We start from the raw sequence: 15963 nt of genomic DNA, 5'->3' as shown, positions 1-15963 counted from the left end.
ATGTCACCGTGGCCGGATACCTCCATGGACAATTGGCAATTAGGCCGCCAGCCGTGGAATGATAATTCACAGCCCAATGTTTTCTTGGGAATTCTCTTTCCTTCTCTGCGGGGTTGCGGCTCGTTGTAACTGTTGCAAATGTGTTTGGGAGATGACTTTGTGATTGACCAGGTACAAGTGCATGAAATACAACTACCTAAGCAATCCATACAAATCACAAAAGTTACAACACAACACGCAGCACGATACGGCAAAACATTCCTCTTCAGGTATCAAGTAATCATAATTCATTCATGCCAAGTCTCATATAATACACTCTTAAATGCTCCCCCTCCACCTCAAATCTCATGCTTCGTCATTACCACCACAGCCTTCCCCCCCGCAGGCTGCCTCCGACTCTCGTGAGGCTTACTACTTTGCAAAAGAGATCCCTGCAAATATTCCCTCTTACAAGCAGCCCTGCAAAAAGTTTCCATAACACATTTTCTTTTTTACCATAGCTGTTCAAAGCAAATCCAAGTTCTCCGTCTCTGCAAATGATGTATTGAATAAAATCCCACCTTCCAAAGAAAAGCAAAAAAGAAATAGAACAGAAGAAAACCACCGCAATTGCGTCTATTGATAGCTTGTTCATCTGGAACGGGTGCCTGCCTTGTTGGGTCCACAGAAAATGCGACGCAAAAATTAAAAAAACCAAAATCAAGAACGAATAGATGTGAAAGTAGAGAAGCCGTCTTTCCTTCAAGTAATCTGAGCGAGGAAAGGACTCAGCATCAAGTCGTCAGCACTGGGGCGCAGATTGTGATCCAGCTCAAAGGTCTGGTTCAGGAACGTCTTCGCATCGTCACTAGCATGCTCTGGAATGGTAGGAGTTGCTTTCCCGCCACCGATCCTGAAAATGGCCTGGAGCTGGCTGCAGTCCGGGAATGGATGCGACCCCGTCATCATCTCGACGACGAGGCATCCAAGAGACCAAATGTCAGCCTTGCGCGTGTACGAGGTCTGCTTGACGACCTCGGGCGCCATCCAAAACACTGATCCTTGAAGCGATGGCCGGTGCTTGTTGTTAGCAGCGCCGTTGAGAATATTGGATGCCTCCAGTTTCTTGGAGATGCCGAAATCGGAAATCTTGATTGTGCCCTTGTTGTCGACCAGAATATTGGCGCCCTTGATGTCGCGGTGAATAATGTCCATATTATGTAGGTAGGACAGGCCCGTCAAAATCTGCCTCACAAAGCTGCGAACCAGGGGCTCTGGCAGGGCTCCATACGAGTTGAGCATGGTCTGCACCGAGCCACCAGGGACGTACTCGAGGAAAATGTTGAGATTATCAGTAGAAGAGCTGCATCCCAGATACTGCACAATATTGGGGTGGCGCAGCTCTCGGAGAAGGCTGATTTCGCGCTTCAAAGCATCAATCATGCTCTTCTTCCGGCTATCGGCTGGGCCATTCTCGCCAGGAGCAGGCATATCAACTTGCTTAACGGCCAAGAGTTCGCCCGTCACGGCATGTAGTGCCAGGAAGACACTACCGAATGATCCCTGGCCAATAAGTGCTCCCTTCATCCACTTGTTGTCATCCCACGAGTCTCCTGCCAAAAAGCTCTCTAGCTCTTCATCAGCTTCATCGTCGTCGTTGTTGAGCGCTTGCTGCAGCTCCTGGAAAGAGCCAGAGCCTGTGGACCCATCTGCGTCGTAATAGCTCGTGCTTGTCGTGTTGCCTTCAGGGTCCGTAACGCTGAGGCCAGTAGTATCGCTTGCATCCGAAAACGACACGTAGGACTTGCGGTTTGGCTCCGTAGGTGACGACGGCTCCTCTTGCAGAGGTCCGAGCATCGATGAGGCAATTGAATCCCTGCTGTAGATGGTGGGAGCTCGCCCTTGAGAGCGAAGCTTGGCCACATGAGCGTTTCCACCCAGCCAGGAGTCGGCAATGGTAGGGATGGGAGGAGCATCCTGGATGCTCGAGGCAAAACTCAAGTTGCTCGCCACGCTGAGCCGGCTATTGATCTTGCTCAAGCGGGTCGATCTCCTCATAGATAGCCTGGCGGTCCGATCAATGTCCTCGCGGGCATGATCAGGGAAATAAGAGGTAAGATCCGAGGCGATGAGTTCGCTCGGTGGACGGAGCCCGCCGAATTGACGGAGTCCCACCTTTCTCATCGGGTTGCGATCGGGCGATAAAGGCCGGTCGAGCTCTCGGTATGCGTTGGCTGTGTTTCGCTCTCGGGCAGCAAAAGAAATAGGTGATAGGGGATTCTGTAGCTTCTCATTCCAGCTCTCGCCCAGCACCTTTTGTACTTTTAGCTGACTCCTCTTGTCTACGGCTTCCAGCGCCCGCGCGTGCTTCTGCTGCGCCTCCTCCATGGCAATTTGAGCGGCGCGTTGCAGCTCTTGCTCACCCGGTTCTCCAGCCGGCACCCTTCTGAGAATCAAGCGGTTACGCTCCGGCCTCCGTTGGTTCTGGATGATGCGCCATAGCTCTGTGTCGCCCAGGCGGCGGCACTGCTGGGGGTCGGCATCTATACCGGCCAAAACCCAGAAACAATAGTTTCGCTCGTGATCTTCGCGAAGGCCAAACTTGCGCAGAGTGACACGCATGACATCTTCACAGGTGTTGCACTCGGCAATCTTGACGACCTTTGTGACGCCACCAGTGGAAATGACACGAATGATATGCTGTCCCTGAGGCAAAGTAGCCATAAGCGAGCCATCCACGCTGGACTGGTTCCTCGTGTGAGCGGTAACCAATCGGCCACTGGAAGAACTAGGCGACGGGTTGCTCGAGTTCCCGTGGGCCACATATCCTCTCCCAGGGAGATATTGCTGAGGCTGCTGAGGCTGCTGTCTCGTGCGCACATCCGGTACTTGTTGAGGAGAGCCGGGCCGGGATGTAGGTCTTCCGTGGTCGGAGGCGCCGGCGCCAGACATGTCGACCTGTCTCGAGTAGCGTTTGTTCCCGGGCGCGGATCGTGCGTTTGGCACCTTGGGAGAGCTACCATAAGCCTGTACGGGAAGGATATCTAGGGCAGCAAATGAGTCCTAAGACAACCAACGTTAGCTTTTTTTCTCTCACTGCTTTTGACCTCAAGCATATTCGATGAGAGGTGGATGGATAAGAAGAAGGAAAAACCTCACCCTATGTCGCTTCTTCTGGTTGGCATAAGCCTTTGTGCGCAGCTTCTTGATGCTGAGGAAGAGGCGCACGCGGTCGCCAACCTTGTCGATTCCCATCTCCTTGAGGACCTCCTTGTCCATCTCCAGCAAGTTCTCGCCATTGATGTGATTCTTGCGAAACAGCTTCTCGTATTCTCCACACTTGACGCTCGCGAGATAGTCGCACACTCTGTCTTCGTCCCAGTTCTTGACCGAGTCCGGGCCCTCAGAGTCGGAGTAGTCTGATTCTGCCGGGCTCGCATAGCCGCCGCCATGGGAATTGCCAGTCACGGCGGGAATTCTTCTTGAAGTCGGTAGGCCAGACGAATAGTCGGTGGTGACCATGGTGGGAGCGCCGCCCATGGGGAACGTGGTTTTCGCGAGCATTGCCATCGTGTCTGTGATTTTTTATGTACTTGTGTCTTTTTATATAATTTTTGCGTTTGTAATTATTAATAATGAAGGGCTCGTCGGAATCCTGATGCGAATGGGAGATGAATTATGCTGTTCTTTTGATTGCAAACGCGGCCTGCTGCGTCTACAGATGTCGTTGAATGTAGATGGGACCCCAGGTGATTGTAAGTCTTGTGTTGTGGTGGCTCTTCGCCGCCAGGTTTTTTCAATTTCGTCTTCGTCGCCGCCCGTCTTCGTGTATTTCTCGTCCGCCTTCAATTCAACGCCCAGGACTGCAAGCCACCTCGTGCGCGGGCTGCTGCGGCGGTTCGTCACGACAGAGGCTCCCGGCTGCTGAAGTTTCGCTCAACGATACCGAAAGGGAAAAGGAAAAAAAAACAAAGAGCGGAAAAGGGGAGCCAGCTGGAGCAGTTTAAAGCAAGCCACGATGACCGGCACGAAGTGTAGGAGAAAAATAGCGGCGCAAGGAGGCGAGGCGGGGGCGCTTCTCCTCGTACGGTAGGCAGATGGGCGATTGGTGGCGATTGGCCGCTACGCTACGGGCGGGCCTCCCCCCTGTACCCTCGTGGAAATCAGCAGCGATGCGCTAAAAAGGTGCGCTGAAGAAGCGCGGGTTTTGGGTCTTTGGGAGCTGCGGGCAGTGCACGAAGAGTCGCCGCGGGCCAGGCAGAGTTGACGTGAAACCTGCGACAGGGTGCGACGAGCGTCGGGCTGGAGCTGCGCGTTTCCAAGGCGCTGGTTGGCGGCGCGCCTGAAGATCGTGGCGGCTTGTTAATGAAAGGAGCGGCCCCCAAGTGCCGGCCTGCGGTATCTCAGCGTGCGGTCGGTGTTTCTGGGGCCTGGCGCTAAGAGCAAGTGGCTCAGGTACGAGTACAGAATTAGTGGTTTTCAGGTACAAGAAGTCATTGACAGCGCGTTTGTCGTGCAGAGTAGCCACCGCACGGCCAGGCCTGACACAGAGCTGGTGGAAAACTCGATGTTTGCACGGCAGAGCGAGCATCTGTATCAGGGTTGCGCTGTGATATAAACAGCAAGCCGGATCCGCAGATGGACAGGGTATCGAGTTGTGCCCAGGTGACCACACCGAGTCAATATACAGATGGCGACATGGGAATATAGATAGGATTACGATGAAGCCGTCTTTGCTTATCTGGCCAGCTTACAATGTACTGGAATAGATGTGTACTTGTACATGAAGATACTACAAGTATAATGAGCGCATCCGCTTTGAATTAGCAGCTGCTTACAGCCGAAGGCTCTTTGCTGTCGATGGATCGGCGTCCATGCTCTGGTAAGAGATGCATGCTTGAATCCCATCTCCACCCATCGCATCACATCTACAGAAGCCGTACAATGCATCCAGATATGGGTGACAGCGGCATCACTAGAACTCCCACAAGGACCTAATTTGGGAATTGATGCCATAACAAACCCCGTCTTTGCTGGCATCACCATCATCACCATCGCCAGCATCAAGCTGTACGCTCTTCCGCGTTCCGCGAGCCATTTTCAGGGTTCGCCCAATACGGGGCCCTTTTGCGGTGCGGTAGCCCCACGACCCCTGTGGAGATTGGCGCCGGTGATAGGCCCGTCACCTGCAAAACGTGAAACCAGCGGCGTTTCGAAGTCTCATCGCACCCACCGCATTTTGATGGCCCGTTCCCTCGTAGTGTGGCCGCCACAGCTGCGCAGTAATACGGGAAGCTGGTTTTGTTTGTGCCCAAGTATTCGTGCCGTAGACGCAGCGAAACAAATCGGAATACAGGAAGCGTCAGATTGGCTGATGGAGGCAGTATGCTAGTTTGGATGCAAGGAAGATGCTGGCAGGATTGAAGTTGAATAAGAAACAAGCACATGTAAGAAGAAACATTAATGAGAAGGAAGAATATAGACAAAGACCCTAGCGGGAGCTTGGACGTCAATGACGAACTTTGCTAGAGACCCGCTTGATTCCCGATCTCATCCCCAAGGTATTCTTCCACTGCGGATGCTAGTATGAGTACACCAATTTCTAGTCATGACAGGCATTTGTATTTTATTTTTACATTTTACTCTTTGCATTTCTTTTTTCAAGATCATCATATGCGGGCCTGTTGATCGGCTGTTGGCGTCTTACAAGCAAGGGATACCCAAGCTTTACTAGGCTTCTAGAACTCCCTAGGATTTTTTCCTTTTTTTCTGGCCCACGCAATCTATCAAAACTAGAGTCAGCCAGCTGCTAAGCGATGTACCAAAGCTGCTGCAATTATAGAGAAAATGGTTCTTTATTTTCTAAAAACTGCATGTCCCATACCTCCTACCAGTGATTGCTCCCAGCGTGTTTCCACCCAGAAAGCGGCCGTCCAGTCAGATCGGCACAAGTGTACGAGGGCCAAATAGCGCTGCACGCGCATCGTGTTTCACGTCGTGTTGACAGGCTCTGGCGCTTGAAACAGCTCACCAATCATGTCAGAGGCAGACGGCTGGGCCGATGCGAATCACGGGCAGGCCCCCCTGCTTAGATGCGTGATGCGATGCGATGCACCGAAGGCCCAGACTGCCTACTCCGGTAAGGCAGAGACGAGATTCGGGATATGCTCCGCAAGCACGGCGAGGCGGGTTTGCGTAGCAGCCATTTAACAAATCAATCTGTTTGCATCAGCAGCTCATTTCACTCTGCAATCAACCCCAAACAGCGGACGCCCTCATTTTGCGCCGCCGTGACTGCGTGTCTCGTATCGCCGTGTCTTTGCTCATCACATCCTTTAATCATATCACAGCGGAACAATCACCTATGATTAATTACACATTACATTACATTGCACAGTACTAGTAGCAAGGACGATACGCGACAAGATTAAGTAGGCGCTGCTGCACCTATTAATGGAAGTGGGACACAGATCTGCTGTGCGCAAGAAATCAATGGCGGCCTCGCACGACAAGATTCGTGAATTCGGCAGCATGTAAAAATAGCAGCAATCTTCTCTGTCCCGTGACTAGTTCCGCGAGAACCGAGTTGTGCTGCTGAAGCTCCGCAATTGTCAATTTTGATCCAGACGTCTCCAAGCTTTCCGCGATATCGCAGCCAGCTAGATGACGGCCTGCTCCAGCGCTCGTAGATGGCGCCCTTTTACAGACCCCGCGATGGCCCTTAGTCGCGCACTAGCAGTAACTGCCGACTACATCGTGCTATTCCCGTTAAGACGTTACTTCGTTCATAAGGCGCCCTGTTTTCAGACGTCACAGTCATCCTTATGTCAGGCGCCACAAAAGAAGCTTGGGATAGCTCTTGAGTTGTCACGTTTTTATCGTCTCTTCTTTTTTCACTTCTTTTGTAGATTTCTGAGCAGTAACAGCAGCCAATACGAGACTTAGTAACACACGATTCATTTGCGATTTAGCAAATACTGTCAAATTCTTTCTCCCCACTTTCCTAAACGCAGTATATCCGATCTTCGGCAACGTCAACGGACTAGCAAGGAGCTTGCTTGGAGCTTGGAGCTTGGAGCTTGAAGCTCGCAGGTAACAAAACCGTGTCTCCTTTGAACATCAACGCCAATATCCGCAACAGGGCGGCAGTTGGCTTTTCAGTTTGCTCCTACGTAATCAGCTAGCTCTGTACACTCGGCATGGCTTCATCTGGGAAGCCTGTGGTGAGCTTTCTAGGCCCTATCGCCTCATATTCGCATCAGGTAATGCTTGTGTTAGTCATTGTGAAGAAACAGACTGGAAGGCTAATGGAGATATGCTATCCAGGCGGTTCGCCAAGTCTTCCCAGAATCCTCGTGGGAATTAAGACCTGCAGCTACGATAGATGGCACGTCAATCCGAAAGTGCATCATGTTGGCCAGCTAATAACGTTGCGTGTTAGACGTCTTCGACCAGGTCCAATTCGGAGAGGTGAAAGCCGGCGTGGTCCCCATTGAGAACTCTACAAATGGCTCAGTCGTGTTCACGCTGGATAATCTAGCCGACCGCAATGGCCGGTACAAAGACATCACTGTCGATGGAGAAATCTTCGTCGACGTTCATCACTGCTTAGTTGGACACAAGAATCCGTCGCCATTGCTGGACCTAGACGACCACGGCGACGGATCGGGGACATGCACGCCTACTCTTTCAGATCCTCGCCCTTCAAAGCCCAAGTCGAAGCCCTTTACAAACCTGAAGCACATCAAGAGGCTTTATTCTCACCCCCAGGCTTTCGGCCAGTGCAACGCTTTCATCTCGTCATATCTCAAGGGCGTCGAGATTTTCGATGTCAGCTCGACCAGTAAAGCCGCTGAGATTGTGAGCCAGGACACAACCGGCACTTGGGCCGCCATCTCCAGCGAGCTCGCCGCCAACCTTATGGAGGGCCTCGATATGCTGGCAAAATCTATTGAGGATCGTGACGACAACACCACACGTTTCCTCATCATCGGAAAGAACACTCCGGTCCCTAAAGACTGGGGTCTGGTGAACCAGTCGGTGGGAAAGGCCAGCACCAGGACTTTGATATCGTTTACCGTGCCGCACACATCCCCGGGTGCTCTCGCAGAAGTTTTGGGCGGCTTCAAGGCGTACGACCTGAATCTGACGAGCATCAACAGCAGGCCGAGCTTATTGGCTCCCTTCCAGTACATCTTCTTCATCGAGTTCGAGGGTAATAAATACGACGACCCCGATGGGAGAGTAAAAGGCGCGCTGGATACCATTGACCGGGCTGCAGAGAACTGGAGGCTGCTGGGGAGCTGGGAGCGATATAGGTAACTGCTGCATCAGCCAAAAGGAAACGAACAGGGAAAAAACAAGAGAAGAAATTTAAAGATAACAATTTTGTATACATACGGAGAGCAAATCTTACCAAGTACAAGCAAGATACCTTGCTATCCCAATTGAGTTATTGCGAGCGACTGCTGCATCTGCTACAGTATCTGCGCGGCCCTGTCCCGCTGTTTGGTGAGCCTCCTTTGCCAGGATTTAGCTGACGATGGCTGCTTGACCGCCTCATCGGCGAGATCTTGGCATTTGCAAGAGGTGCGACTTTGCCTTCGCCTTTGTCTTTGTTCGTGATGGATGTGGTAGAGCAGATATATGATTTGACGACCGCACATGAAAATAAGAGTCAGAAATGCATTATATTTACACCGAAAATTCGAGATCTACAAGGGACATTGTATACATGTACACCTATGCGAACCGGTGATCGAAAGACACTCACATCAGAATAGGTAGCAGCGCCACCCAGATCAACTGACAGGTTACAAGCCGCTTGCAGCCGCTCAAAACGGTGACGTGTAGCATGTCCTCGAAATCCCACGGCTTCTCGGCGTTCTTGGGCCCCTAGTTCTTTTCTGTCTCTGGGCGCCGACAGGGCCAATTAGAGGCTTCGGTGGCGACCAGCTTCTGGTCGGGCTGTCGGCGTGGGGTCGCCGTTGCGATAATAAAGGCCTGAGATCCACGAAAATATCGCCGTTTCTGTCCAGCGAAATGTTATTTATTCTAGGGTATAATAAACGCTGCCCGCTTTTGCGGAGAGTCACGGGCATTCCGCTGGGAGAAATTTGAAGGAAGTAGGCTACTTTTTATTACGTTGTAGCTGGATGCTCTGCTCCGGTTTGGACGGCATGCTATCTCGGCTCTCCTCTTCTCAGATACACCACCTATCACATCCGCCAGCTCGGCCACGTCTGTCCAAGCTTTTGCATCCCATCCCAGCCATGACTAGGAATTTTATAACCAGTCTTTTGAGTCTTTTTCTCCAACCTGTCTATCCCTTATCGAGGTTCGCCTAGAATGACATGCAGCAGCAGCAAAGATAGCGCCCCTCCAACGTCCTATTGGCCTTGCTCGATTCGATCCCTCCCCCCCTTTAGCCCTTGACAGACGACCAACTCATGAAGACAGCATGACGTCGAGAAAAGCAAGGCTGGTTCAGCGGGAAGCCCAAGGGGTGAATGGCAACAGGCCCTGTAAGGCTTGGACGGCAAGGTACATGTGGAGACGGGTCCATATAAGTCGCTCCAGGGCGAGGAACTAGAGGCAGCGGCTGCGAGCGAGGCGTCCCATGGGCGACGTTCCGAAGCTGGGCTGGGCCTCTGATCACCACTCACATGTCTCAGAAGGGCTGCCAGCCCGCTTGGGAACGCCGCCTGGGGAATCGATCCGGAAAAAGAAGCGACATGGTTTCGGTCCCTCGGCGGTGGGAGGGTACCTGATAGGTTGGTATGTATAATCTTGGTTTTGCTCGTAAGAAGAGGTAGAGCCGATGGCAAGGTTCAGGTACCTGGAGGGTTCCCATCTCCTATCTGGAGCGCGATGGCCCGAAATCTAGTTTTTATTTAACGTGCTCTCTCCCGTCCCGTGGCCCCCTGTGAGATTCTAAATTCCCGCTGATCTATGTTGTATTTACTTTTCTCTTATTTCTCTGCCTACCTAACATTTTTTTATTTTTGAATAGTAAAACTCTGAATCTTTCAGTTTTGCTAGTCTTAATCATGGCTCCCCGACCTATTTTCGCTGCTACTCACCCCAGAGCTTGCTCTACGGCTTTTGAAAGGGTACGTGAAAAGCTTCAGAATAAACACACTTCTTTTTTCTGTCGTTTTACTGACATGGAAAACCAGGTGTTTATGGCTCGCCGTGATATCCTAGAGTGTGCTCACGAGCCGTTTGGTGATGCCTTTTACTTTGGCCCAGAGTTTATGAGCGACCGGTTCAGGGATGATGTTGCCACTCGCCAGAGCTCACAGTACCGGGATACTACTTACAAGAGTGTCTTGGAGAGACTTGAGGATGCAGAAAAAGAGGTTAGAATTTCTCCCAGTGCTGAAAAAAAAAAAGAAAAGAATTTCGCTGTTTGATACAACCGTGGTGTAAATCCCAAGTGGGAGAGTCGTCACGAGGGGGCTTATATGCAAGCCTCTTGAGGATCAAATCGGTGTCTCAGTCCTTTGTTTTTGTCCCGCAAATCTGCACATTGAATCTCCGTTTCGATTGCCCTAGCAATATCTCGGGATTGAATGTCAAAAGCTGAATTGGAACGATGCTCACACTTACTAGGGCAAACGCCTATTCATCAAGGACATGGCATACTACCTGATGCAACCCGATGGCAAGCCATCACAAATCGCACCCTCTCTTGGAGGCGGCGAAGAAGCCGGAAACCCAACAGTTCTGCCTGTCAACATACTAAAGCGCTTCCACTTTACCTTTCTCATCCGCCACCCCAAGCGCTCAATCCCTTCTTACTACCGCTGCACCATCCCTCCCTTGAGCGAGATCACCGGATTCGACTACCTCATGCCCAACGAGGCGGGCTACGTAGAGCTTGTTCGGCTCCTAGACTTTTTGCTTGAGCGTGGAATCGTCGACAAGGACCACATCACGGCCATTGACGCGGATGATCTGCTTGACAAGCCGGAGCAGGTTATCCGAGAGTACTGCGCGAGGATCGGCGTCGATTTCAAGCCGCAGATGTTGAATTGGAGCGAGGAGGATAAGGAGCATGCGGCGGAGATGTTTGCCAAGTGGAATGGCTTCCATGATGATGTGCTCAAGACGAATTGTTTCCAGGCACGATCTCATGCTCAGGTATGTTGACACTACTAAGTAGCATTCTCTACCCTTTCAACATGTAACTGATAATCGAGCTACACAGAAAACCTCAACCGTTGAGTCTGAGAACAAGGAATGGTCGGAAAAATATGGTCCTGAGGCGCAAAAGCTGATTCGCCAGACCGTTGATGAGAATATCCCCCACTACGAATATTTGAAACAATTTTGCATTTCTGTTTAATGAATTACGACATCTGGGTACACGGTACATATACGGAAGAGAGTGACATCTTTCTTTTAGAGAACTTGTCTTTTTTGTTTTGTTTTTGGTCTATGATACAGTATATCGGTCTGGCTCCAATGGCCCACCGACTATCGTCTTTTTATATATCCGTAATCAACATCGCCTTTAGTAACAAGACTTCGTGTATCGTAAACAACCACCTTTCCGTTAATGTACAACCAACCATCCACAATATCCTTTTACAGCTGATACCAGTCGCGATTTTTCCTCCCTCCAGTAATTGCCACGTCAATTCACATTCTCCAGTTTAATTTGAATTTTTTTTTTTTAATTTGTTTTCCTTACGCGGTTGCTGGCTTCGCAACCTGCGTTTCGGCTTCTCCTCCGATATATGCCGGCACCTCGAAAAGAGAGTGTGTGACATTTTTTGACCACGATTCGGCAAACTTCTTATCTTGGTCGTTGGCCCAGCTGACTGTGACATCCACCAGTTCCTTGCCTCCCCCCTCAGTCTCAGCAGTCACAATTTTGTTGCCGCGGCCGCGGCCTGCTAGAACAGCTGCCATGTCGGCAATTGCATTTTTCTTCTGCGCATTAAGGGCAATTCCACGCTCCTGTTTGCTTCGAATGGGCTGGTAATCGATTCCCTTGTCCTTCTCCGCGGCAATCTTCTTCTTGTCCTGGCTGCTGAATTCTTCCGGCCGCTTGTGTCGCAATTCGTCTGTCCACGCAACCTCGTGGAGGTGCTTCAACTCCCGCAGTTTCTGGAGTACTGAGCGGCCAACGGAGCCCTGGCCGGGCTGGAATCGGATGTGAGCGAGGGGTGACCAGTAATCCTTGCGAAGCTTTGCTGGCTTGGTCTTCTTGCCATTGAATGGCAGCTGTTTCAGGTCCTGGAAACCCTGTGAATACCGGTAAGTAAGCACTTGTGATGCGATAAGAGATTCATCTGGAAATAGAGCCACTTACATCCAATACCTTGCTGAAGCTGTAAATCACCTGGTCTGACCTTCTGTGGGCGAACACCCAAATGTCCTCGCCATGGCTCTCTGCGCTCTGCGACCCCGCTGCAGCTCCTCGAGGCCGACCCGAGTGCGAATACCGCGCTCCGGCTCTCAGGAGGCCCAGCAATTGGCCTTGCCCAAGTCTCGAGTGATTCATGGCTGCCGTCATCGATTTAGCCCGCGCAAAGTTTCTGCTTCCAGAGAATCGCATCCAAACAATGAAAGACTGCATGGGAGTCATGTGACATCGAGGTTTTCGATTAGATTGTCTGTGCTTCCACCAATCAGACGGCGCGCTCCCCACTTCGCGCGGCGTGCCCAAGCTTACTAGGTTCTAGGCTTCTAGTGACATCAGGATGATCTTCAGGGTTCCAGTGACTTCTGGGCAGCTCGAGCAGCTCCTCGGGCTCTCTCGCAGCTTCATGGAGGTGCCAGCTGTCTGCCCACTTGTCGGGCTGAAACTCCACCCAACGCTAGATAAATTGCTGACGCCGTTCCTCGTTTTCGTGACGCTTTTTTTGAATCTTCATCCTTTACTCTCTACAACTCGCAGAGGCTCAAGCCCAAGACTTGCAACGCTGTTTGCTTGCTTGATTGCTAATCCGCTTTGCTGTGCAAAACGACGAACACAAACGAACAACAAACAAACAAAACGGACGGACTATAACGCATACGCCGTTTATTCCTTCTACTCTATTCACACTACTTAATATCCCGCTTTTGCATTTACCACTGTTTAACAACTCGCTACAACTGTTACTCTTACAGAGTTCAGTACATCAAACCATACCCTTTTACACGTTTCAACTGATTTCCGCACGTTTTCGCCATGACTTCACGAATGGAATTCACAGACCGTGCTCAAAAGGCCATCGAGGACGCCATGTCCATGGCCGAGCAGTACGGCCACTCACAGCTTCTGCCAGTGCATCTGGCTGTCTCCTTACTCGAACCCTCCATCGATCTGTCCAAGGACCAGCAGAATGGACCTCAGCAGAACACAATCACCCTCTTCCGACAAGCCATCGAACGAGCTCACGGAGACCCTCAACTGCTCGACCGAGCTCTGAAGAAGAGTTTGGTGCGGTTACCAAGCCAAGACCCTCCTCCAGACCAGGTCTCTCTGTCACCCTCGTTCCATGCTGTTCTACGAAAAGCCCAAGAACTGCAAAAGGTCCAAAAGGATACTTACATTGCTGTCGATCACTTGATTACGGCCCTGACGGAAGATGCCAGCATACAGGCTGCGTTGAAAGAGGGCAACATTCCCAAGCCCAAGCTCGTGCAAGAGGCCGTCCAGGCCATCCGTGGAACCCGCCGGGTCGACAGCAAAAACGCAGATACTGAGCAGGAGAACGAGAACTTGGCTAAATTCACCATTGACATGACTGCCCTGGCCAGAGAGAAGAAAATCGATCCCGTCATTGGCAGAGAAGAAGAAATCCGACGAGTCGTGCGAATCCTATCTCGCCGAACAAAGAACAACCCGGTTCTTATTGGTGAGCCCGGTGTTGGAAAGACCACCGTCGCCGAAGGTCTGGCGCAGCGAATCGTCAACCGAGATGTTCCCGACAACCTAAAGGCATGTAAGCTGCTTTCACTCGACGTCGGTGCGCTTGTTGCCGGCAGCAAATTCCGAGGTGAATTTGAAGAGAGAATGAAGGGTGTCTTGAAAGAGATTACCGAGTCAAAGGAAATGATTGTTCTTTTCGTTGACGAAATTCATCTTCTCATGGGAGCCGGCTCGTCGGGTGAGGGCGGTATGGACGCTGCCAACTTACTGAAACCCATGTTGGCTCGTGGTCAACTTCACTGTATTGGTGCTACGACATTGGCAGAGTACCGCAAGTATGTGGAAAAGGACGCCGCCTTTGAGCGTCGTTTCCAGCAGGTTCTGGTCAAGGAGCCTTCCATCAGCGAAACCATCTCCATCTTGCGTGGCTTGAAGAGCAAATACGACAGCCACCACAAGGTTAGCATCCTTGACAGCGCCCTGGTGGCTGCCGCCAACCTTGCCGCTCGCTACCTTACTTCTCGACGCTTGCCCGACTCAGCAATCGACCTTATCGACGAAGCCGCAGCAGCAGTTCGAGTTGCTCGAGAGTCTCAGCCCGAAGTCATTGACTCTCTAGAGCGCAAACTGAGGCAGCTGAAGATTGAAATTGCGGCCTTGGAGAAGGAGCATGATGAGGCATCAAAGGTCCGCTTGCAGCAGGCCAAGAAAGATGCTCAGAATGTCGAGGAGGAGCTTCAGCCCCTCCGTGAAAAGTACCAAAACGATATTAAACGAAATGATGAAATTCACCAGGCCAAAGACAAGCTTGAAGATTTGAAGAAGCGTCTCGAGGATGCCATCAACGCAGGAAACCACCAGCGAGCCGCCGATCTCAAATACGGCGCCATTCTGGAACAAGAGGCTTTGATCGCGAAGCTTGAGGATAAGAAGAATGCTGCAGATGTGGCCCTCAACGCGGCTAGCGGCGGCGACACCAGTGTCATGGTCACCGATATCGTGACTGCAGACAACATCAATGAGATTGTGGCTCGATGGACCGGCATCCCAGTTACCCGATTGAGGACGTCAGAGAAGGAGAAGCTCATTCAGATGGAAAAGGTCTTGAGCAAGGTCGTGGTTGGACAAAAGGAAGCTGTCACGTCAGTCGCCAATGCCATCCGACTTCAACGCTCAGGCCTTTCCAATCCCAACCAGCCGCCTAGCTTCTTGTTCTGCGGTCCATCCGGTACTGGTAAGACGCTTCTTACCAAGGCCCTGGCTGAGTTCCTGTTCGACGATCCAAAGTCCATGATTCGCTTCGACATGTCAGAATACCAAGAACGACATGCACTGAGTCGTATGATTGGTGCTCCCCCAGGATACGTTGGACACGATGCTGGCGGTCAGTTGACTGAAGCACTTCGCCGCAAACCCTTCTCAATCCTGCTCTTCGACGAAGTAGAGAAGGCGGCCAAGGAAATCTTGACGGTGCTTCTCCAGCTTATGGATGACGGCCGCATCACTGATGGCCAAGGCAGAATTATTGACGCCAAGAACTGTATTGTCGTCATGACCTCCAACCTTGGAGCCGAGTATCTCGTCCGCCCGGGCGTGAAAGAGGGCAAGGTTGACCGCAATAGTCGAGAATTGGTCATGGGCGCTCTTCGCAACTACTTCCTTCCCGAGTTCTTGAACCGCATCAACTCCGTTGTCATCTTCAACAGGCTTACACGCAAGGAAATTCGCAAGATTGTCGATTTGCGCATTTCCGAGATCCAGAAGCGTTTGGAAGACAATGGCCGCAAGGTCTTTATATCAGTCTCGGAGGAAGCCAAGGATTATCTGGGCAACGCAGGATACTCACCTGCGTACGGTGCTCGACCTCTGGCTCGTCTGATCGAAAAGGAAGTGCTGAATAAACTGGCCATCCTTATCCTGCGAAACAGTATTCGCGATGGCGAGACTGCTCGGGTGGAACTCGACGACAACAGAATTGTTGTGCTGTCGAATCACCCTGACAGCGGAACAGATGATGATGATGATGAAATGTTTGATTCGGATGATGTTGAGGATGTTGTTGGAGAAGATATGGACGAAGACATTTATGATTAAGCACGTTTTTATTAAATCAG

General features: G+C 51.3%; 5 protein-coding genes across 5 annotated transcripts; 3 read left to right on the top strand and 2 right to left on the bottom strand.

Moving 5' to 3' along the window:
* Positions 1-741: 741 nt before the first annotated feature.
* TGAM01_v206335 (STE/STE11 protein kinase) lies at positions 742-3549 on the bottom strand (the record flags this gene model as incomplete). Its single annotated transcript, XM_018807063.1, has 2 exons — positions 742-3042; positions 3139-3549. 2 exons carry the CDS (start codon positions 3547-3549, stop codon positions 742-744), a joined length of 2712 nt encoding a protein of 903 aa, XP_018659764.1.
* A 3629-nt stretch (positions 3550-7178) lies between these two features.
* Positions 7179-8301, top strand: TGAM01_v206334 (hypothetical protein; the record flags this gene model as incomplete). The annotated part of the gene is made up of 2 exons (XM_018807062.1): positions 7179-7202; positions 7435-8301. 2 exons carry the CDS (start codon positions 7179-7181, stop codon positions 8299-8301), a joined length of 891 nt encoding a protein of 296 aa, XP_018659763.1.
* Positions 8302-10028: 1727 nt separating this feature from the next.
* On the top strand, positions 10029-11329 carry TGAM01_v206332 (hypothetical protein; the record flags this gene model as incomplete). Its single annotated transcript, XM_018807061.1, has 4 exons — positions 10029-10091; positions 10158-10340; positions 10594-11124; positions 11192-11329. 4 exons carry the CDS (start codon positions 10029-10031, stop codon positions 11327-11329), a joined length of 915 nt encoding a protein of 304 aa, XP_018659762.1.
* Positions 11330-11673: 344 nt separating this feature from the next.
* Positions 11674-12505, bottom strand: TGAM01_v206333 (hypothetical protein; the record flags this gene model as incomplete). The annotated part of the gene is made up of 2 exons (XM_018807060.2): positions 11674-12234; positions 12302-12505. The coding sequence occupies 2 exons, from the start codon at positions 12503-12505 to the stop codon at positions 11674-11676; spliced, it is 765 nt and encodes a 254-aa protein (XP_018659761.2).
* A 660-nt stretch (positions 12506-13165) lies between these two features.
* Positions 13166-15943, top strand: TGAM01_v206331 (hsp98-like protein; the record flags this gene model as incomplete). The annotated part of the gene is made up of 1 exon (XM_024549851.1): positions 13166-15943. The coding sequence occupies one exon, from the start codon at positions 13166-13168 to the stop codon at positions 15941-15943; it is 2778 nt and encodes a 925-aa protein (XP_024405415.1).
* Positions 15944-15963: the final 20 nt, after the last annotated feature.

The sequence above is a fragment of the Trichoderma gamsii genome, assembly GCF_001481775.2.
Source record: "Trichoderma gamsii strain T6085 chromosome Unknown Scaffold_21.2, whole genome shotgun sequence".
NCBI lineage: Eukaryota > Fungi > Ascomycota > Sordariomycetes > Hypocreales > Hypocreaceae > Trichoderma > Trichoderma gamsii.
Note: the sequence above shows the minus strand (reverse complement) of the source record. Positions and strands in the feature narration are given on the sequence as shown.